Raw genomic sequence first — 22036 nt, forward strand, 5'->3', positions numbered from 1 at the left:
CTCAGCCTCAACCTCATGGGCTCAAGCCGTCCTTCCTCCTCAGCCCCCCAGGACACATCTTTTGAGAACCACCATTGAACCCACTGCGGTGGGCAGGGCCGCTTTGAGCCTCCAGGCTGGGATACACTGGCGCTACAGCCACTGGGACCGTACAATGTGAACTGAAGGAGGCCCCAAGGGTGGCATGCAGAGAAATTCCGGGAAATGCCCCTCACCCACGCCTCTCTCCTTCCCCACGTGACACGTTACAGCAGGTGCCTGCAGTGTGCACGGAGGAGAACCCAGCGCCCTCCAGGGAGGAGCGTTCTGAGCCCCTGGACCGCACTTAGGTCTCACTCTGTGATTTGGAGTCACAGCCTGGGTGGCCATCCCGAGGCTCCCGGTCACTGTCAGGGAGGAGTCCCTCTTGTATGGGAATCGAGGTATTCAATGCCCATAACACAGGAACCGCCTGGCCCTCTACTGAATGCAGAGCAGGGAGTGGGCCAGTGCTCCGAGCTTACAGCCCAGCTCCTTCCTCCTCATGGCTGAGAGGTCTGCATCAACTCAGGCAGGGCAGGTGGCTGCGAGGGGACAGGGCCAGGACCTCCTAGGAGATCAGGTGTGCTGCAGGGAAAAGGGAGAGCCCAGGAGGGGACAGGAGAGTGAGGAGGGGGAGTGGAGAGGACCCAGGAGGGGACAGGAGAGTGAGGAGGGTTGTGGAGAGGACCCAAGAGGGGACAGGAGAGTGAGGAGGGGAGTAGAGAGGACCCAGGAGGGGACAGGAGAGTGAGGGGGTGGAGAGGACCCAAGAGGGGACAGGAGAGTGAGGAGGGGAGTAGAGAGGACCCAGAGGGGACAGGAGAGTGAGGGGGTGGAGAGGACCCAGGAGGGGGCAGGAGAGTGAGGAGGGGGAGTGGAGAGGACCCAGGAGGGGACAGGAGAGTGAGGAGGGGGAGTGGAGAGGACCCAGGAGGGGGCAGGAGAGTGAGGGTGTGGAGAGGACCCAAGAGGGAACAGGAGAGTGAGGAGGGGAGTAGAGAGGACCCAGGAGGGGACAGGAGAGTGAGGGGGTGGAGAGGACCCAAGAGGGGACAGGAGAGTGAGGGGGAATGGAGAGGACCCAAGAGGGGGCAGGAGAGTGAGGAGGGGGAGTGGAGAGGACCCAGGAGGGGACAGGAGAGTGAGGGGGTGGAGAGGACCCAAGAGGGGACAGGAGAGTGAGGAGGGGTGGAGAGGACCCAGGAGGGGGCAGGAGAGTGAGGAGGGGGAGTGGAGAGGACCCAGGAGGGGGCAGGAGAGTGAGGAGGGGGAGTGGAGAGGACCCAGGAGGGGGCAGGAGAGTGAGGAGGGGTGGAGAGGACTCCCTGGCAGGAGACACAGGGGCCACTACTCAGGCCTCCACAGTCATCCACTGCATGAGCCAAGCCCAGGGACAAAGCTCTGTGACCAGGAGGCCCCCAGCAGCCTGACCCTAAGAGTGGAGAACTATGTCCTGTGGGCAATGTGACCTGAGGGGCCTGGAGTCCTGCAGGGGCTGTGCTGTGTGAGGATCACCTGTCCTTTAGGAGGGGTCCTAAGGGGCTGTGTCCCCTATGGGCTGTGTGTTCTGGGGGACTGTGCGTCTGTGGGGGGCCTGTGTCCTGGGGAGTCTCTGTGTCCTGGGGGGACTGTGTGTCTCTGTGCCCTGGGGGTACTGTGTCCTGGGGGTCCTGTATCCTGGGGCTCTCTGTGCTCTGGGGGCCTCTTGTGTCTCTGTGTCCTGGGGCAGCTGCGTGTCCTGGGGGGTCTCTGTGTTCTGGGGGGGTCTCTGTGTCCTGGAGGACCTCTGTGTCCTGGGGGGTCCTCTGTGTCCTGGGGGGGGTCTCTGTGTCCTGGGGCTCTGTGCCCCGGGGGGCCTCTGTGTCTCTGTGTCCTGGGGCAGCTGCATGTCCTGGGGGGGTCCTCTGTGTCCTGTGGGACCTCTGTGTCCTGGGGTGTCCTCTGTGCCCTGGGGGGGTCTGTGTCCTGGGGGTCCTCTGTATCCTGGGTCAATGTGTCCTGGGGGGTCCTCTGTATCCTGGGGGAGTCTGTGTGTCCTGGAGGGGGGCTGTAGTATTGCGGCGGTTCTGAGCATGCCTCTCCTGAGGGATGACGCACCGGGCCTGTTTTGGGTCCGCCTCCCTTCTCTCCCTCCTTCCTCTGACCGTCAGGTGTCGGTGCCAAGCCCTCAAGGCGCCATCCTCCCTCCCGCGGCGGCCCCGCGCCTGCCAAGGCCAGGCCCTCCCTCGAACGCGCTCGGCGCTCCCGCCCCGCCCCGCCCCGGTTAAACGCGCTCGGCGCTCCACACGCTGTCTGGCGGGGGGCGCGCGCTCACGCACGCGCACGCACGTACGTCCGACACGCACGCACGTCCGACACGCACGCACGTCCGACACTTCCGGCCGCGGCGGCCTGAGCGCCGGCCGGAGGGGACCAGACCACCGGCCCCCTGAGCGGGATGAGGCGCTGAGGAGCGGCGACCCAGCACGGCGGCGCCATGAACCTCCTGCCGTGTAACCCTCACGGCAACGGGCTGCTCTACGCCGGCTTCAACCAGGACCACGGTGAGGAGGCGCGCGGCGCGGCCCTGTCGCCCTGCCCGGCCGGGCCTTCCCGCAGCCCCGGGGTCCCCGACGCCCCGGCCTCTCCGGCTGCCCCTGTCCGGCCAGGCCTTTCCCCCCGGGACCCCAGCCCCGCCCAGGCTGCCCTCCGAAGCCCCTCCCGGCCCGAGCCGGGGTCCGGACCAGCCCGAACCGGCCCCCGCTCTCCCGGCTTTCGCCCCCTGGGTTGCGGCCGCCCCGCGCTGGCGGTCCCGGGCCGAGGTCGATGGTAGCGGGAGATGGCGCCGAAGCCGCCGTCCCCGCCGCGCCACGCCCACCGGGTGCCCGGCTCCCCGCGGGTCCGCGGCCGTCGGGGTTTACCCGCAGCGCGATTGACGCCTGCCAGGAGCCCCGTTTCGCCCGCACTCCGCTCCCGGCTCCAGCAGGGAGCCCGAGGCTGAGCTGAAAGTCGCGTGGGGTCCCTGGAGCGCGGGTCGGGTGCGGGTCTCAGCGTTCCCGTCGGCTTCGTCGGAAAACGTCGCCCTCCGCGCCCCCGCTCCCGTTCCCCATCCCCGCTCCCCGCCCTCCGCACCCCCGCTCCCGTTCCCCACCCCCCGCGCCCCCGCTCCCGTTCCCCATCCCCGCTCCCCGCCCTCCGCGCCCCCGCTCCCGTTCCCCGCCCTCCGCGCCCCCGCTCCCGTTCCCCGCCCTCCGCGCCCCCGCTCCCGTTCCCCGCCCTCAGCGCCCCCGCTCCCGTTCCCCATCCCCGCTCCCCGCCCTCCGCGCCCCCGCTCCCGTTCCCCGCTCTCCGCACCCCCGCTCCCGTTCCCTGGGATGTTTCCTCGTGTCTGGTGGAATGAAAGGGCCAAAGGAGACCTTTGAGGGGGATCTTGCTGCGTTGCGCACGGCGGAATCCAGGTGTAGGCGCTGGGCGATGTAAAGCCTCCGGGGAGGGCGACCTCCTTCCCCGCAGGTGCTTCGGAGCTGCCGGGGATGCGGCGGGGCGGTCGGATTCCCGCGGGGGACGGGCGAGACCTGGATTCGGATGGTCGCCTCCCCAAAGGCCATGATTGGGAAGGAAAGGAACGGCCGTTATTCCGGGACTGACTTTTGCGAGGTTTTACCTGGTGGCTTTGGAAGTTTTGTCTTGGAAGAGATCCAAGCAGGTGCTGTATGATCCCGTATTTGTGAAGAAAAAAATTTTTTTTTAAGTTACATATTTTGAGACGGAGTCTCACTCTGTCGCCCAGGCTGGAGTGCAGTGGCGCGATCTCAGCTCACTGCAGCCTTGACCTCCTGGGCTCCAGTGATTCTCCCCTTCAGCCTCCGGCTCTTTTTTTTTTTTTTCTGGTGGGGATGGGGTTTTGCCATGTTGCCCAGGCTGGTCTCAAACTCCTGATCTCCTGTGATCCGCCTCCTGGGCCTCTCAAATTGCTGGGATTACGGGCGTGAGCCACCAGGCATGCCCCAAAAATCATTTTTAAAAGAACTTTTGCCTATAATTTTAAGTTGTTCAGACTTTTGGCTTGTCTTCTCTTGAAGATAATGTGCGCGTCAGTCTTCACGACTCCGTGTGTTGGTGCACACTTTCCTACCATGTGTCAGCCTGCTTTCTCCGTTTCCATGGGAAACAAATGTTTGTGTATGTACACGTACTCTATGCTGGCGTGAGCTACTGAGTTCCTTGGGCTGCTTCTGTAGTTCCAAGTTTGAGAGTGGGGAGTATTTGTGGATCACACATATTTAAAAGCATTCCCTCTCACTGACTGTGATGCCCTGTGGCCAGTCAGGCTTCCTGGGTGCTGCCAGCTTCCCCAGGGTTGTGTGCTGGAGTTTCCCTGGGAAGAAAGTTTTGCTGAGATAGCAGAGTGATGCCTAGCCTCCTCAGAGGGTGGTTTCCAACAGTTTGGTGTTTGTGATGCCTTCTTTTTACTGAAATGTGGTATACCTGTAGAAGAGTGCATGCATCGTAAGTGTTCAGGTGATGAATTTTCCAAACTGAACACACCTGTCACCAGCAATTAAGAAATTGAATATACCTGGCCACCCTTTGATTCCAGTAAATGCCCCACCTGGCTTCTAACGCGATGGGTTCGTTTTGCCTGCTTCTGTACTTTGCTTCTGTACTTTCTTGCTCAACATCATGCTTGTGATTTTTGTTTCCATATTGAGTATAGTTGTAGATAAGTCTTTTTTTTTATTTTCCAAGACGGAGTCGCTCTGTCACCCAGGCTGGAGTGCTGTGGCATGATCTTTGCTCACAGCAACCTCCACCTCCTGGGTTCAAGCGATTCTCCTGCCTCAGCCTCCCAAGTAGCTTGATTACATGGCGCCCCCCCCACCACACCCAGCTCATTTTTGTTTTTAGTAGAGATGGGGTTTCACCATGTTGGCCAAGCTAGTCATGAACTCCTGACCTCATTATCCACCCACCTTGGCCTTCTAAAGTGCTGGGATTACAGGCGTGAGCCACCACGCCTGGCCAGATCATTCTTAATGATACACAAGGTTCCTTTGTCCAGATACAGAACAATGTATATATCCATTCTACCATTGTTGGGCATTTGGGTACATTCCAGTTTTTGGCTATCATAAGCATAGTAGTGCTACTATGATTATTCTAGAACATGTCTTTCAGTGACATGTGTTCACATTTTCACAAGGCATATACTCCTATATATGTGGGAGTAGAATTCACAGTATAGTAGATAGTACACATAGTTTTCCATAGTGGTTGCACCACTTCTCCCTCAACTAGCAGGTCTGAGAGTTCCCACGGCTCTACATCCAGCTCACATGTGGTGGTCATTTTGGTGGCTGTGTAAATCTCTCTGTTATTTGCATTTTTCTGATTTTTTATGTTTATTGACCATCTGGATATCCTCTTTTGTGAAATGTCCAAGTCTTTTGCCCATTTTTCTATTGAGTTGTTTGCCTTTTTATTGTGGAGTTTTAGGAGGTGGTTTGGGTATTTTTATTTTTATTTATTTATTTTTTGAGATGGAGTCTTGCTCTGTCACCCAGGCTGGAGTGCAGTGGCATGATCTCGACTCACTGCAGCCTCTGCCTCCTGGGTTCAAACAATTCTCCCGTCTTAGCCTCCCAAGTAGCTGGGATTACAGGCACCCACCACCACACCTGGCTATTTTTTTTGTATTTTTAGTATAGACAGGATTTCACCATGTTGGTCAGTCTAGTCTTGAACTCCCGACCTCAGGGGATCCTGCCTCAGCCTCCCAGAGTGTTGTGATTACAGGCGGGAACCACCATGCCCGGTGGGTATTTCTATACAAGCGTTTTGTCAGAAATATATGTGTTCTGATGAAGACAAGTATGGGGTTAAAGCTTGGGGAAGATGTAATGGTTGAGAGAGGAAGATTAAGCTCCTTTGTCATTTTCATGGTTTCCAGCAAGGGATTCCTCTATTCTGATTATATGAGTCCAACAACATAAAGAGGGAGTTATGACGCAGAATAACTTGCGATAATAGCATAGCACTTCCAAGTGAGTTTCAGATTCCAGGCCCAAGTGAATTATGTTTCACAGGGCAAGAGTTGATTGCAAAATGTGTGCTCAGTTAACTAGGGTAGTTGTCGGAGGTCCTTGGATCTGTTATGGTCTACAGTTTTATAAGTGACTTGTACAAAAACACAGGCATGCTTTTCACATTTGGAAGGGTAGCTGATAAGATAGAGTAGTATGGCTCCCAAACTGGAATGGCGGATTAAATTTAGTAGAATGGGAATGTATTTGTTTGTTTGTTTAATTTTTTTCTTTGAGATGGAGTCCTGTTCTGTTGCCCTGGAGTGCAGAGTGCAGCTGTGTGCGATCTCAGCTCACTGAAACCTTTACCTCCCAGGTTCAAGCAATTCTCCTGCCTCAACCTCCGGAGTCTCTGGGATTACAGGCGCCCACCACCATGCCTGGCTAATTTTTGTATTTTTAGTGGAGATGGGGTTTCACCATGTTGGCCAGGCTGGTCTTGAACTCCTGACCTCAAGTGATCTGCCTGTCTTGGCCTCTCAAAGTTCTGGGATTACAGGTATGAGCCACTGTGCCTGGCCTAGGATCGAAATTTTTAGAAGGCCTTTGCATTTGGCTTTCACACCACTTTTGCAGTCATTGTGAGGAAGCAGACTTTGTGACATTTCATGTGATAAATGAATGGAGGGTTTGTTTTTTTCTCCTTCCAGCCACAGCTTCATATAGCCAACAGCTGGACGTGGCATTTAAGGAGATTAATATAGTCCTTGGGTCATACACAGGTATTCACACACTGTCATCTTCACGCTTAAGTGCTTTCTTCAGTTCGTAACAGTGACGTTTATTTGGACCATTAACAGCGTGGTGTGTGACTTGGAGACAGTGACTAGGATGAGTGACCTGTGTAACTCTTTGAGACTAACAGGGTTTTAAGAAATTAGGATGATTCATAGGTGTGCGCAAAGTCACGGGAGACATCGAGAGCTGCCTTCTAAGAGACCATTCTGTAAATGGGAAAGGGCATCCTTCCCTCACCCTCCCAGTTCCTGGAGTCTGGGACTACCTCTTGTCTCCTTGGCACCCTGCCCTTCCCCTCGCCTGGTGTCCACAGTGGGCAGGGTTGCCTGCTTCATGGCCGTCCTCCTCTAGGTGTGTCCTTCGTGTGTGTCACTCATTGCCCCTCCAAGACCTGGTGTGATACCTGACACACAGCACTCAAATGTATTTGCAGAGGGTCGAGGAGGGAGAGCATCAGGAAGAGTAGCTGATGAGTGACCGGGCTTAGTTCCTGGGTGATGGGATGATCCGTGCAGCAAACCACCGTGGCACGTGTGTACCTCTGTAACGAGCCTGCACATCCTGCACATGTACCCCTGAACTTACCAAGTTGGAATTGAAAAATAATTTTTTTTTTTTTTTTTTTTTGAGACAGAGTCTTGCTCTGTCGCCAGGCGCCAGGCTGGAGTGCAGTGGCACAATCTCGGCTTACTGCAACCTCCGCCTCCTGGGTTCAAGCAATTCTCCTGCCTCAGCCTCCCGAGTAGCTGGGACTAGAGGCGTGCACTACCATGCCCAGCTAATTTTTGTATTTTTAGTAGAGACGGGGTTTCACCATGTTGGCCAGGATGATCTCAATTTCTTGACCTGGTGATCCGCCCGCCTCGGCCTCCCAAAGTGTTAGGATTACAGGCTTGAGCCACCGCGTCTGGCCTGAAAAATAATTTTAAAAAAGAAGTGTATTAGGAACAAGAGGCCGGTGGTGAACGTTAGTGAGAGGCAGGTGAAGGGAAACACTTAGTGGCAGAGTGGCTCCTCGAGGGAGCTGGTGAGGAATTAAGAGTTCAAGTGGTAGCCTGGGCCACAGAAATGCCACAGAAGGATCGTGCAGCAGGGAAGTCAGCGTGAGCAACTCCAAGACTCCTTGATGCGTGCTAAAGGACAAACAGAATGTCCCCTAGGGTGTGCTTGTCACTCAGTAACACTTGTACAAGGAAAGGAGTTGTGACTTAGCACGTCATGTCCGTGTGGTTTGAGCGTCTGCAAGAGTCCTTAGTAGTGGCTGGTTTCTCCAGACCCCCTGCTTTCCCCACTCCAGGCCAGGGATTAATGTCTCTTTTACACTCCTGCTGTAGGATGCTTTGCATGTGGGATGGAAAATGGATTCCGAGTCTATAACACCGATCCACTGAAAGAAAAGGAGAAACAAGGTAAGGATTGATGGACATTTCCTGGTTTCTCCCGTTTCCAACCCTCAGAGTCTAAATTTAACCTTGCAGGTGGAGCTGGGAGGCGATGGCTATTTTTGAAAAGTAAGTAGGGTTCATGGCCCCCCATACATTTCGAGGTAGTGGTCCTCTTTTTTTTGTTGAGCTTCTATGTGTGCTGAGGGGTACAGGAGTGTGGTGAGCAGGCTTGGGACCTTGCCTGATTTCTCTGGTTAAGTACTGATCAGCGTGAGCTTCTTGTGCCTTTTCCCTGTGGCAGCAGAAACCTCTTTTCAAGTAGTCTTACCTATAACCCTGGGATGTAAAACAGTAAGTGGTGCTTTATATCTGGGAGTTAAGTCAGGGCGCATTTCCTTAATTGATGGTAGGAAGACTGGCCTGGGAGCTTAGAGCTCAGGCTGAATCCACACTGTGTGCATTTGAGTCCTGGTTCTGCCCTTGACCAGGTTGCTATGTGACTGTGGGTAAGTGTCTCAACCTCTCTGGGCCTCATTTTCTTGATATGGGAAATAAGGTTGATAATAATGCCTGCCTCCTAGAGTTACTGTAAAAATGAGTCAGGCTGTGTAAGACACGTAGATTAATGCCTGTACACGTTAGGTGCTGGGAGTGTACAACACCACCGTCGTCATCAGCAGGAGCTGCCACCGCGTTACTCTCATAGGGAGTCGGTGGAACTGTCGAGTTCCAGGTGGCGGTGGTGGTTTTCATGCATCTAGCTTACCGTTACTTTGCTTTGCTTGTGATAGTAAATTAGGACAGTTCTGCTTTATGCACAGAGGCAGTTGCAACACTTTTTTTCGTTCTGAGACAGAGTCTCTCTCTGTCGTCCAGGCTGCAGTGCAGCGTTGCAGTTTCGTCTTGCTGCAACCTCCGCCTCCTGAGTTCAGGCAAATCTCCTGTCTCAGCTTTCTGAGTAGCTGGGATTACAGGCACGCACCACCATGCCCGGCTAATTGTTTTGTATTTTTGGTAGAGGTGGGGTTTCACCATGCTGGTTTTGATCTCCTGACCTCGTGATCTGCCCACCTCCGCCTCCTAAAGTGCTAGGATTACAGGTGTGACCCACTGCACCCAGCCTTTTTTTTTTTTTTTTTTTTTGGAGATGGAGTCTCGCTCTGTCACCCAGGCTGGAGTGCAGTGGCACAATCTCAGCCCACCACAACCTCCACCTCCCGGGTTCAAGCAGTTGTCCTGCCTCAGCTTCCTGAGTAGCTGGGATTACAGGCATGTGCCACCACTCCCAGCTAATTTTGTATTTTGTTTTTTTTAGTAGAGATGGGGCTACTCCATGTTGGTCAGACTGGTCTCTTAACTCCTGACCTCAGGTGATTTGCACCCCTCTGCCTCCCAAAGTGCTGGGATTACAGGTGTGAGCCACCACACCCGACTGTAAAACCTTTTAAAACAGCTTGACTTGCAAATCTCAGGATACTCTTTACTAAATTGACCCGGAAGCTTAAAGAAGAGTTGTAGACATTGGTATCAAAGTTGAATCGTTAACAGCTGTGTAGGGAAAAATTCTCCAACCATGTTTTTTCTCTGCTTTCACACTGCAGCAGTGCATCAGCATAGAAGAAGACTTCTGTGACGGAATCTAGGGTTTTTTTTCCCACATGCCAAACAGTGGACACCAGTTGGGTGTCCTTTGAGTTCTGACACCATACACCTAGAGATACAATCAGATCCCACAGGTTGAGGGCTCAGACCATAAGACTGCCCCGCTCACCACATTCATGAGTGTAGGCCTCCTAACATCAGACTGGCTTCAAGTTGAGATTCCCCCAACACCAACTGTGGATTGAATTAGTTTGCTGCAGCAGCTCACAGACCTTGGGGAAGCACATTTACTAGTTCAGCAGCGGTCCCCAGCCTTTCTGGCACCAGGGACTGGTTTTACGGAAGTCAGTTTGTTCAGGGGGCAGGAATGGCTTCAGGATGAAATATCTCCCCTCAGATCATCAGGCATTAGACTCTCATGAGACCGCATAATCTCCACCCTCAAATCATCAGGGGTTAGAGTCTCACGAGAGTGCGGCCTCCACCTCTCAGATCATCAGGGGTTAGAGTCTCACGAGAGCGCGGCCTCCACCTCTCAGATCATCAGGGGTTAGAGTCTCACGAGAGCGCGGCCTCCACCTCTCAGATCATCAGGGGTTAGAGTCTCACGAGAGCACGGCCTCCACCTCTCAGATCATCAGGGGTTAGAGTCTCACGAGAGCACAACCTTCATCTCAGATCATCAGGGGTTAGAGTCTCCCGAGAGCGCAGCCTCCATCTCAGATCATCAGGGGTTAGAGTCTCACGAGAGCGTGGCCTCCACCTCTCAGATCATCAGGGGTTAGAGTCTCACGAGAGCGTGGCCTCCACCTCTCAGATCATCAGGGGTTAGAGTCTCGTGAGAGCGCGGCCTCCACCTCTCAGATCATCAGGGGTTAGAGTCTCGTGAGAGCGCGGCCTCCACCTCTCAGATCATCAGGGGTTAGAGTCTCGTGAGAGCGCGGCCTCCACCTCTCAGATCATCAGCGGTTAGGGTCTCGTGAGAGCGCGGCCTCCACCCTCAGATCATCAGGGGTTAGAGTCTCGTGAGAGCGCGGCCTCCACCTCTCAGATCATCAGGGGTTAGAGTCTCCCGAGAGCGTGGCCTCCACCTCTCAGATCATCAGGCGTTAGATTCTCGTGAGAGCGCAGCCTCCATCTCAGATCATCAGGGGTTAGAGTCTCACGAGAGCGTGGCCTCCACCTCTCAGATCATCAGGGGTTAGAGTCTCACGAGAGCGTGGCCTCCACCTCTCAGATCATCAGGGGTTAGAGTCTCGTGAGAGCGCGGCCTCCACCTCTCAGATCATCAGGGGTTAGAGTCTCGTGAGAGCGCGGCCTCCACCTCTCAGATCATCAGGGGTTAGAGTCTCGTGAGAGCGCGGCCTCCACCTCTCAGATCATCAGGGGTTAGAGTCTCGTGAGAGCACGGCCTCCACCTCTCAGATCATCAGGGGTTAGAGTCTCGTGAGAGCGCGGCCTCCACCTCTCAGATCATCAGGGGTTAGAGTCTCACGAGAGCGCGGCCTCCACCTCTCAGATCATCAGGGGTTAGAGTCTCGTGAGAGCGCGGCCTCCACCTCTCAGATCATCAGGGGTTAGAGTCTCCCGAGAGCGCAGCCTCCATCTCAGATCATCAGGGGTTAGAGTCTCACGAGAGCGTGGCCTCCACCTCTCAGATCATCAGGGGTTAGAGTCTCGTGAGAGCGCGGCCTCCACCTCTCAGATCATCAGGGGTTAGAGTCTCGTGAGAGCGCGGCCTCCACCTCTCAGATCATCAGGGGTTAGAGTCTCGTGAGAGCGCGGCCTCCACCTCTCAGATCATCAGGGGTTAGAGTCTCGTGAGAGCGCGGCCTCCACCTCTCAGATCATCAGGGGTTAGAGTCTCGTGAGAGCACGGCCTCCACCTCTCAGATCATCAGGGGTTAGAGTCTCATGAGAGCGCGGCCTCCACCTCTCAGATCATCAGCGGTTAGAGTCTCGTGAGAGCGCGGCCTCCACCCTCAGATCATCAGGGGTTAGAGTCTCCCGAGAGCGCGGCCTCCGTCTCAGATCATCAGGGGTTAGAGTCTCACGAGAGCGGGGCCTCCACCTCTCAGATCATCAGGGGTTAGAGTCTCACGAGAGCGCGGCCTCCACCTCTCAGATCATCAGGGGTTAGAGTCTCGTGAGAGCGCGGCCTCCACCTCTCAGATCATCAGGGGTTAGAGTCTCGTGAGAGCGCGGCCTCCACCCTCAGATCATCAGGGGTTAGAGTCTCGTGAGAGCGCGGCCTCCACCTCTCAGATCATCAGGGGTTAGAGTCTCGTGAGAGCGCGGCCTCCACCCTCAGATCATCAGGGGTTAGAGTCTCGTGAGAGCGCGGCCTCCACCTCTCAGATCATCAGGGGTTAGAGTCTCGTGAGAGCGTGGCCTCCCCCTCTCAGATCATCAGGGGTTAGAGTCTCGTGAGAGCGCGGCCTCCACCTCTCAGATCATCAGGGGTTAGAGTCTCGTGAGAGCGCGGCCTCCACCCTCAGATCATCAGGGGTTAGAGTCTCCCGAGAGCGCGGCCTCCGTCTCAGATCATCAGGGGTTAGAGTCTCACGAGAGCGTGGCCTCCACCTCTCAGATCATCAGGGGTTAGAGTCTCGTGAGAGCGCGGCCTCCACCTCTCAGATCATCAGGGGTTAGAGTCTCGTGAGAGCGCGGCCTCCACCTCTCAGATCATCAGGGGTTAGAGTCTCCTGAGAGCGCGGCCTCCACCTCTCAGCTCATCAGGGGTTAGAGTCTCACGAGAGCGCGGCCTCCACCTCTCAGATCATCAGGGGTTAGAGTCTCGTGAGAGCGCAGCCTCTGCTTCTTCCATGTGCGTTCACAGCAGGGTCCTCGTTCCTGTGACAGTCTAACACTGCTGCTGATCTGATAGGGGGCAGCCTTCTGGCAGGAATGCTTGTTTGCCTGCAGGCCACGGAGCAGTACAGCCTCATGGTTGTGGACCCCTGTTATAAAGGACGTTGCCAAGGATAGAGATGAAGGCAAACGCAGGACAGGATCTGGGGACAGGCCGTAGAGCTCCCAAGCCCTCCATGGGCGGCTGTCCCCGCAGGACCTTCCAGGTGTTCTGTTAACCTCTTTAATTTGTATGCTTTGTTTTTTTTTACTTCATAATTCGTGTTTCTTTTTCCACGTGTGTTACAGAAAATACCTCTTGGATTTTTAAGGAAGTTTCATGGTATCTGCATTCCTTCTCCCAGTGTGTAGGGTGGGAGCCTCTCTGAGGAGGGTCTTCAGACCCACAATCAAGTGGAGAAGAATTTGAGTTATACCTTAGTAGGTGAGAGGACGGCAGGAGAGAGATTCTGGTTCCTGGGGCCTAACACACCCAACATTGTAACAAAAGACTATATCGAGGCCTGTGGGGGTTCTGAGCCAGGAGCCGTGAATAAACGCCTATATGTCTCTCTCTCTTTCTTTTTTTCCTGTTTTGAGACGGTGATTCGCTCCTGTCGCCCAGTCTGGAGTACAGTGGTGTGATCTTGGCTCACCACAACCTCCGCCTTCCAGGTTTAAGCAATTCTCCTGCCTTAGCCTCCCAAGTACTTGGGATTACAGGCCTACACCACTATGCCCAGCACATTTTTTGTATTTTTAGTAGAGACGGGGTTTGTCCATGTTGGTCAGGCTGGTCTCGAACGCCTGACCTCAGGTGATCTGCCTGCCTCAGCCTCCCAGAGTGCTGGGATGACAGGTGCGAGCCACCGCACCTGGCATGTCTCTCTCATAACATCACAGCAGCATATTAACAGCTGCTTCCTAATTGATGAAGTATTTACAGTAAATTCAACATTTCTTACAAAAATGAGTTAGACGGCCGGGTATGGTGACTCAGGCCTGTCATCCTCCACTTTGGGAGGCCAAGGCGGGCCGATTGCCTCAGCTCAGGAGTTTGAGACTAGCCTGGGCAACATGGAGAAAGCCCATCTCTACTACAAAGATAAAAAATTAGCTGGGTATTATGGTACGTACCTGTAATCCCAATTACTAGGAGGCTGAAGCACGAGAATTGCTTAAACCCGGGAGGTGGAGGTTGCAGTGAGCCAAGATCATGCCACTGCACTTCAGCCTGGGCGACAGAGCGAGACTCCTTCTCAAAAAAAAAGTTAGACAAGAAGCATCTAAAACTTCTCAATTCCAGAAAAGTATACCATTGGTATGGTTTAGTGCATCCCACACACACCGGTCCTGTGCGGCTGCCAGCCCTGCCCCGCTGCCCCTGAGCTTAGCATGCAGTGAGTTCTCATGTGCACATGTGGCGTGCTCCCGTTTCTAGCTTAAGTGAGTCGATAGACCCTAACGTTGAAATGGATACAGTAGGGCCACGCTGTCTTTTTGATGGCACATTTAAGCAGTTTGCCTCTGTGCACTTACAGACTTAACTGCTGTTCTGTGTCTGGCAGCCTACAGTTTAACCTGAAGAGCAGCAGCAGACTTGCCCTCGTTCCTTTTTAATTTCAGCGGTTTGCTTTCCCGAGTTGGGGGGATGGAAGCCTGCGTTGCCGTGTGTCCTGGATCTGGGCTTGTGGCATGTTCTCTCTAGAGCGACTGTGGCGTTGAGTAAGGAGACTGGGCTCTGAGCAGACTGCCTCTTCCGATGCGTTGTCTGCCACTTGACGGGAACAGGAAGCTGGTGGTTCAGGGAAGCCTTCTTGGGGATCCCTGCTCCTTCGGTCATGGGGCTAGTGTTCTCCCTCCCTGCCGCGTGGGTCCTGCATCCATTGCACGCTAAGCTTGTTGTTTCCAGAGACGGCTCCGCCATCAGGACAATGCTGTTGTCTCCTCTGGGAAGGCCCTGTCACGGTCCTCGTAGTGACGCTGTGAGATCACAGCGGAGGACTGGGATTTGACATAACGCACACAACCGAGAGGACACTGCAAAACAGTTCACTGGTCACGGCAACGAATGGAAGTGTTTCAGGAGTGACACTTGAGTACCCCATGGTTGTGGACATAGAAGAGAGTACATGAAAAGTCAGCTGCACTTGTCACTTAAAAACACAGCTCTCCCGCATCACAGAGCTGAGTAGAACTCTTGGAACTTAGGTTCAGCCCGGTGAGCTTGCTCAGTCTGCAGGCTGGGCAGAGGTGTTCTGAGGCGTTCTGCTGTCTTCAGTGCGGCCTGTGTTTCTCTGGGTGACCAGCACTCATGCATCGTGACGTTGGCAGCCACACAGGGAGAATTAAAGAGGACTCAGAGATCTAGAGGGGATGCCGCATGTCTGAGGTTGAGCTGCAGGTGAAGGCTGCTCATCCTGTGCCCGTAGACAGCAAGTGGGTTGTTGTCAGGCACCTGTCGGGCGTTGAGTGCTTCACTCGAGGCTGGAGATACAGTGAGGAGTGAGACTGGCAGGGGCCTTCATGGGACACACTGAGCGTCTGTACAGTTCCTGACGCCAGCAGCCCACAACCCGGCCGACCTGATGCACACAGCCCAGGGCCTCAGCACATCTAGTTCACAGCAGGTCCCGTGAGCCTCATGCTCAGTGTGCTCAGCCAGCATGCCAGGTGAAGGTGTCAGAGAAACGGGAGGCGGGCAGGGGGTGGGCTGGGGTTGGGGATCACTGCAGGTGGGAAGGATACAGAGGTGGTGTGTAGCTTTGGGAAGGAGCTAGAAAGGGGAAGTTTCATGACCTGGTGGTAGAAGGTTAAATTGGTAGAGCCTTGCTGTGGAGTCATTTGGCAAGATGCGTTCCTTTCAGATACGCTGTTTGACGCTACTGTACCGATATTACTTACAACACTTTCCCAGAGTGAGAAATGGGAGAAGCTGAGTGACTGCCGTGAAAGTATTGATTATGGTGGTTATGGCACGTCTTTAAAATGGTGCACTAATGCAGTGAGAATGCTGAGACCAGTCTGTGAATCCTGACATGGAGAGATGACCATGGCATCGTTAAAGGAAAAATAACTTAGAGCATGGCATAGGAGGTGTTACAGGAACAGTGTGTATGCACAAAGGTTAGATCACACGTGGCTGCGGGGAGTGGCTCATACCTGTCCTCCCATCTACTCAGGAGGCTGAGGTGGGAGGATTGCTTGAGCCAGGACGTCAAGTGAAGATCATGCCACTGCGCTCCAGCCTGGGTGACAGAGCAAGACCCTGTCTCACAAAATAAAGTACATGCATGATGTTGTTTCGCAGTATTTTCTACTTTTTGCTTTTCCGTGTTGTTTTATAGTAATGATGCATAATTTTTTTATTTTTTGAGACAGAGTTTTGCTCTTGTCACCCAGGCCGGAGTGCAGTGGCGCGATCTCGGCTCACTGCAACCTCCACCTCCCGGGTTCAAGCGATTCTTCTGCCTCCGTCTCCCAAGTAACTAGGATTACAGGCATACACCACCACGCCCGGCTAATTTTTTGTGAAATTTTAGTAGAAACGAGGTTTCACCATGTTGGCCAAGCTGGTTTCCAACTCCTGACCTCAAGTGATCCGCCCGCCTCACCTCCCAGAGTCCTGGGATTACAGGCATGAGCCACCGTGTCTGATCTTTTTGTTATTTTTTAATTGAGGCAGCATCTCACTCTTGCCCAGGCTGGTCTTGAGCTCCTGGCCTCAAGTCATTGTCCCACCTTGGCCTCCCAGAGCGCTGGGATTATAGGCATCAACTACTGTGCCCAGCCTCTTTTTAACTTTTTCAGGACCCTGCCATACTTTTTTCCAGAGCAGCTGTATCAGACAGTGCGTAAGAGCTCCCATATCTGCACATCTTGGCCGTTGCTTGTTATTTTCTGGGTTAAAAAAATATTAGCCATTCTGTGTAGTGAGCCATGCTCCCATCACTGCGCTCCAGCGTGCGCAACCCTGTCTCAAAGGAAAAAAGTCATTCCGGTGGGTATGAGGTGGGATCTCATTGCGGTTCTGATGTGGATTTCTCTGAGGACTAATGATGTTGAGCGTCTTTTCTTGTACTTCTTGGCCATTTGTAAATCATCTTTGAGAAAGAAATCCTTTGCCCATTGTAAAATCAGGTTATTAATTCTTTTCTTGTTGAGTTGTAAAAGTCCTTCACATATTCTGGATATCACCCACTTACCAGATGTGTGATTTGCAGACACACTCTGCCATTCCATAGGTTGCATTTTCACTCTGTTGGTTGTGTCCTTTGGTGCACAGAAGTTTTAAAATTGGATGTAGTTTCAAAAGCACATTGCCCATGCTGCTTGTTTTACTTGGATCTGTTTTTTTTTTTTTTTTTTTCTTTTTGAGTTGGAGTCTTGCTCTGTCGCCCAGGCTGGAGTGCAGTGGCCTGATCTCTGCTCACTGCAACCTCTGCCCCCCAGGCTCAAGCGATTCTCCTGCCTCAGCCTCCTATGTAGCTGGGATTACAGGCACCTACTACCAAGCCCAGCTAATTTTTGTATTTTTAGTAGAGATGGGGTTTCACTGTTGGCCAGGTTTGGTCTCAAACTCCTGTCCTCAAATGATCTGCCTGCCTTGGCCTCCCAAAATACTGGGATTACAGGCATGAGCCACTACGTCCAGCCGTTTTCTAGAAGTTCTGTAGTTTAGGGTCTGTCTTTTCGGTGTTTCACCCATTTTGAATTAATTTTTGCATATGGTGGGAGATAAAGACCCAACTTCATTGTTTTGTTTGTGGACAGCCAGTTTCCCTGGAAGCACTTGTTGAGGAAACGTCGCTCCTCCCTTGAGTGGTCAGCATTTGTTTGAAGGAAGGTGATTAGCAGTTCTTCCCTCTCAGCTCTGGCCCATTGCGATCCATCCATCTCTTCAGGATTGTTCAAGTTAGAAACCAGGTGTTAACTGGCAGTTATGCTTCCTGTTGCATGGGGAGTGAGTTTTTGGAACAAGAGTAGGCTCAGTTGCTGGGGATTGGTGTCCTGTGCCAAGAGGGTGAAGGAGCTGTGGCCTTGGGGGGGCGCGGAGCGTGGCCTCCCTGCGCCATGGTAATCATTGTGGTTTATGCTATAGCCACGTCCTGTTAAAGCCAGAATTACTTTGAGATGGCTCATGTGTAAGTGTAAGAAGTTGTTTTCATTGTGGATAGTACGGATTTTTTTTCTCTTGGGGGATGTGGGGGGACAGGGTCTTGCTCTGTCACCCGAACTGTAGTACAAGATGCAGTCTCGGCTCACTGCAGCTCAACCTCCTGGGCTCAGGGGATCTTTCTGCCTCAGCTTCCTTAGTAGCTGGGAGTACAGGCATGTGCTACCACTCCTGGCTAATATTTTTATTTTTATTTTTGGTAGAGAAGGGATTTCCCAGGGTGGCCTTGAACTCTTGTGCTCCAGCAGTCCTTCCACCTCTGCCTGCCAAAGTGCTGGCATTACAGGTGTGAGCCACTGTGCCCGGCTACCTAGAATTTCAAATATCTCAGAGATGGAGCTGAGGCACTTTCGAGTCATTTTCTGCGGCTGTGACTGGAGAGGTAGGGGTCATGCCATTACAGACAGCTGGTGGGCCTCCTCCTGAGTGACGTGGAGGTACAGAAGGTGGGAGTTTCTCATCAGTCTTCCCATGTTGCTCCCCTCAGAGAGCACCAGTCATCCTTTTGTCATGACACACTCTGAAAATCTGTGGGCATTCTCCTCTTACATAATTCATGAACGCTTTGGAGCATTTCAGACTCTGGTGACTCACACCTGTAATCCCAGCCATTTGGGAGGCTGAGGTAGCAGGATCACCTGAGACCAGGAGTTCAAGACCAGCCTGGGCAGTGCAGTATGACCTCGCCTCTACAAACATTTTTCTGAAAAAATCAAGTGGGCATGGTGATGTGTGCCTATATTCCCAGCTACTCAGGAGGCTGAGGCATGAAAGTCCTTGAGCCCAGGAGTTTGAGGCTGCAGTGAGCTATGATCACTGCACTCCAGCCTCTCGAGCAACAGACCAATAACCTGGTTCTAAAAAAAAAAAAAAAAGCAAGCTAATGATAAAAAGCACTCAGCTTTTGCATTAAAGGTTTTTTGGTTTTTTTTGAGATGAAGTCTTGCTCTGTCGCCAGGCTAGAGTGCAGTGACGTGATCTCAGCTCATTGCAACCTCCACCTCCTAGGTTTAAGTGATTCTCCTGCCTCAGCCTCCCAAGTAGCTGGAATTACAGGCACGCCACCATACCTAGCTGACCTTTGCGTTTTTAGTAGAGATGGGGTTTCACTATGTTGGCTAGGATGGTCTCGATCTCTTGACCTCCTGATCCGTCTGCCTCGGCCTCCTAAACATTAAAAGCTTTTAGTATGCTTTCTCAGAGTTTACAGGTGTTGCCGCCTCTTGAAATGTGGATTTAAGTATCTTATACAGTTTGCTAAGTGAGCTTCTTAGGGTGTTGTATTTGTATGTTCAGCCTTTATGAAACAGTGAACATGATGACAGTAAACACAGAAGCTGGAAGTGTAGCACTCACTGTTTTTCTTAGTCAGTCACCGTTTTCATTTCTGATCACGGTTGGATATACATTGCTGATTTTCTTTTTGTGAGATGTAGTCTCGCTCTGTAGCCCAGACTGAAGTGCAGTGGTGTGATCTCGGCTCACTGCAACCTCCACCTTCCAGGTCCCGGTTCTGCGATTCTCCTGCCTCAGACTCCCAAGTAGCTGGGATTATAGGCAGTAGCCACCATGCCCAGCTAATTTTTGTATTTTTAGTAGAGACGTAGTTTCACCATGTTGACCAATCTGGTCTTGAACTCCTGACCTCGTAATCCACCCACCTCGGCCTCCCGAAGTGCTGGGATTACAGGTGTGAGCCACAGTGCCTGGCCTGTTTTTTGTTTTTGTTTTTGTTTTGAGACAGAGTCTCACTCTATCACGCAGGCTGGAGTGCAGTGGTGTGATCTCGGCTCACTCCAACCTCCGCCTCTTGGGTTCAGGTGATTCTTCTGCCTCAGCCTCTGGAGTAGCTGGGATTATAGGTGCATGCCACCACACCCGGCTAATTTTTTTGTATTTTTAGTAGAGACTAAAGTTGGGGTTTTACCAGTTGGCCAGACTGGTCTCGAACTTCTGACCTTGTGATCTGCCTACCTTGGCCTCCCAAAGTGCTGGGATTACAGGTGTGAGCCACTGCGCCCGGCCGTAAACGGCTGATTAAAAATGAGTCCTGTAGTCCCAGCTACTTGGGAGGATGAGGCAGGAGGATCATGTGAGCCCAGGAGTCCAAGGCTGCAGTGAGCTGTGATTGTGCCTGTGAATAGCTACTGCACTCCAGCCTGGGCAACACAGTGAGATCTTATCTCATAAAAAAGAAAGAAAGAAAATTACTGAGTGTTGGTTGTCTTGACTTTCTCTTTTCTTTTTTATTGTAAAATATACATATTAACTTATAACATTTGTCTTTTTAAAACTTATCATTTCAGAATTTCTAGAAGGAGGAGTTGGCCATGTCGAAATGTTATTTCGCTGCAACTATTTAGCTTTAGTTGGTGGTGGGAAAAAACCGAAATACCCTCCCAACAAAGGTACTGTAACTGTTCCTTTAAGAATCGTGCCTCATGTATCCTAGTCTTTTCTTGAATGTGTTTCTATTTGTGTCTACGTGTGATTTTCCCTGGTGGTTCTCTGAAGTGTCAAGGACTGGTCACTGGGGAGGAAGCTGGCTGAAAGGCCGCCAGGTCTCTAGTCCCAGGAGGAGCACGTGGAGAGCATCCCTCGCTCCCATTGTTCAGTCAGTTGTTCATTGACTGAACACGTGTTTTCAGACAGGGTTAGTAAACGGAAACTAGGGGCCTGCTACGCCTTAGGGTGACACCATAAATGTCATGAATTCATTTTAAAGCAAGGTAGAAGGATTGTTTTTTACTTACTGAGACCCATTGACTTAAAGGAACATAAGTTTCATGGCCACATAGAACAAAAAGCCAGTTTGGCTCTGGGTTTCGGGATATTTTTGTCGGGGTGGGACTGTGTGCACGTGTGTGTGCAGGTGACGTGGCATAGCTGGTCCTTGTAAAGTAGAGAGAGGAGTAGACGGTTTTCCAGATAGCCGTATGCCTTGTGCCAGCTTAACCTCGCTGTTGCTAGAGGGAAGAGGGCGTGAGGCCAAAGATCCAGGAATGGAGGGCAGAGCACAGGGAAGAGGTGGGAGGTCGGCTGGGGCGGGAGGCGGAGGCAGATCTGGGGGAGGCTCGAACGCCAGTGCCGTCAGATCTGTGATTTGGGAAAGTTCTGGTCTAGAAGCAGTGCAGGAGGTGGGTGAAGAGACAACCAGAGGATGGGGCAGGCGTGGGAGGCCCCTGTTTATGGGGAGAGGCAGGAAAAGTGGAGCAGGTGTCCTCGTCCGAGCCCAGTGCCACGCGGCAGGAGGAGGCCTGAGAAAAGCCGTCTGGTTGTGGTGACGTCGAAGGCCACCGGTGGTCTCAAGAGGACAGCTGAGTGGGAGCCCAGTGCTGGGTGAGTGGGGTGGGAGCGGATGGGGAGGGAAGGAGGGGCGTGAAGGAGGCAGTTGAGAATCAAGACCAGGATGGGCCCGGGGGTGCTGCATGCCGAGTGGGAAGTGTGCAGGTGAACTAGTATCTGGGTGAGACCATGCACTTGGGGATAGAATAGCCTAGGCCAGGTTGTGTGGGAAGGCAGAAGATTCTAGATGACTCGTGACAGGCTCTGGGGCCCAGGTCACAGTTCTCAGCAGAGCCCTGTGAACTGCATGAACATGAATGTGAGGAAAAGAGGCCACACTCACGTGAGGGCAGGCCCTGCCTGACAGCATTTACTTTTGTTTTGGAATTAGGAGCAGAGAAATGAAATGGAAAGAGATGATTGGCAGGAAAAACAGTGGAAGACAGGGCGTGAGATCTTGTCCTTTGAGCAGTTATGTAGTCTCGCAGGCCCAAGGTTTGTCGGTGCCAGCTTTAAAGCAGAGTTGTGAGTGGCTGCCAGCGCAGCCCAGCGGGGAGAGGCCTGTGGCTTGTGAGTCCTCTGGAGGAGCCCAGCCGGAACGAACAGCGGAGGTTCCACAGAGAGAGTGGGGCAGGCTTTGAAGGAGACTGACTTTGCCCTGGCTAATTGGGGATGGGCAGAAATCCTGCTGATGAATTGGTCTGTGTCTTGTCATGGAGAACGGGATCGACCATTAAGGAAGAAAGGAAGCTTATAGATGGAAGTTAGGAGGCCTACAGGGCCACCTCCCTTTTCTAATCTGGCACTGCTGGGGTACCCCAGTTACTCACAAGGGAGCCATTTGTGTAAGATAATCTCAGGTCTCATTCTCATTACAAAGTTTCTGAGAGGTGAAAAGGCCTCAGAAGTTTTACAGA

The 22036-nt window shown here is 53.0% G+C and overlaps 1 protein-coding gene across 4 annotated transcripts in view; it reads left to right on the plus strand.

The window, feature by feature from the left end:
* The first annotated feature begins 2449 nt into the window (after nt 1-2449).
* WDR45B (WD repeat domain 45B) overlaps nt 2450-22036 on the plus strand; it is a 42925-nt gene continuing 23338 nt past the window's right edge. For 3 of the 4 annotated variants that reach the window (XR_010339843.1, XR_010339842.1, XM_021666332.2), the window contains exons 1-3: nt 2450-2564; nt 8156-8230; nt 20141-20242. Coding sequence is in view for 2 of the 4 variants with exons in the window: in XM_021666332.2 (XP_021522007.2) it covers nt 2498-2564; nt 8156-8230; nt 20141-20242 (244 nt within the window). In the remaining 2 variants the exon portion in view is untranslated. The remainder of the gene's footprint in view (nt 2565-8155; nt 8231-20140; nt 20243-22036) is intronic. The other variant, XM_021666333.2, reaches the window with a different exon arrangement.

Source organism: Aotus nancymaae, unplaced genomic scaffold (assembly GCF_030222135.1).
Source record: "Aotus nancymaae isolate 86718 unplaced genomic scaffold, 86718_ANA_hifiasm-v0.15.2.pri h1tg000089l, whole genome shotgun sequence".
Classification (NCBI taxonomy): Eukaryota; Metazoa; Chordata; class Mammalia; order Primates; family Aotidae; genus Aotus; species Aotus nancymaae.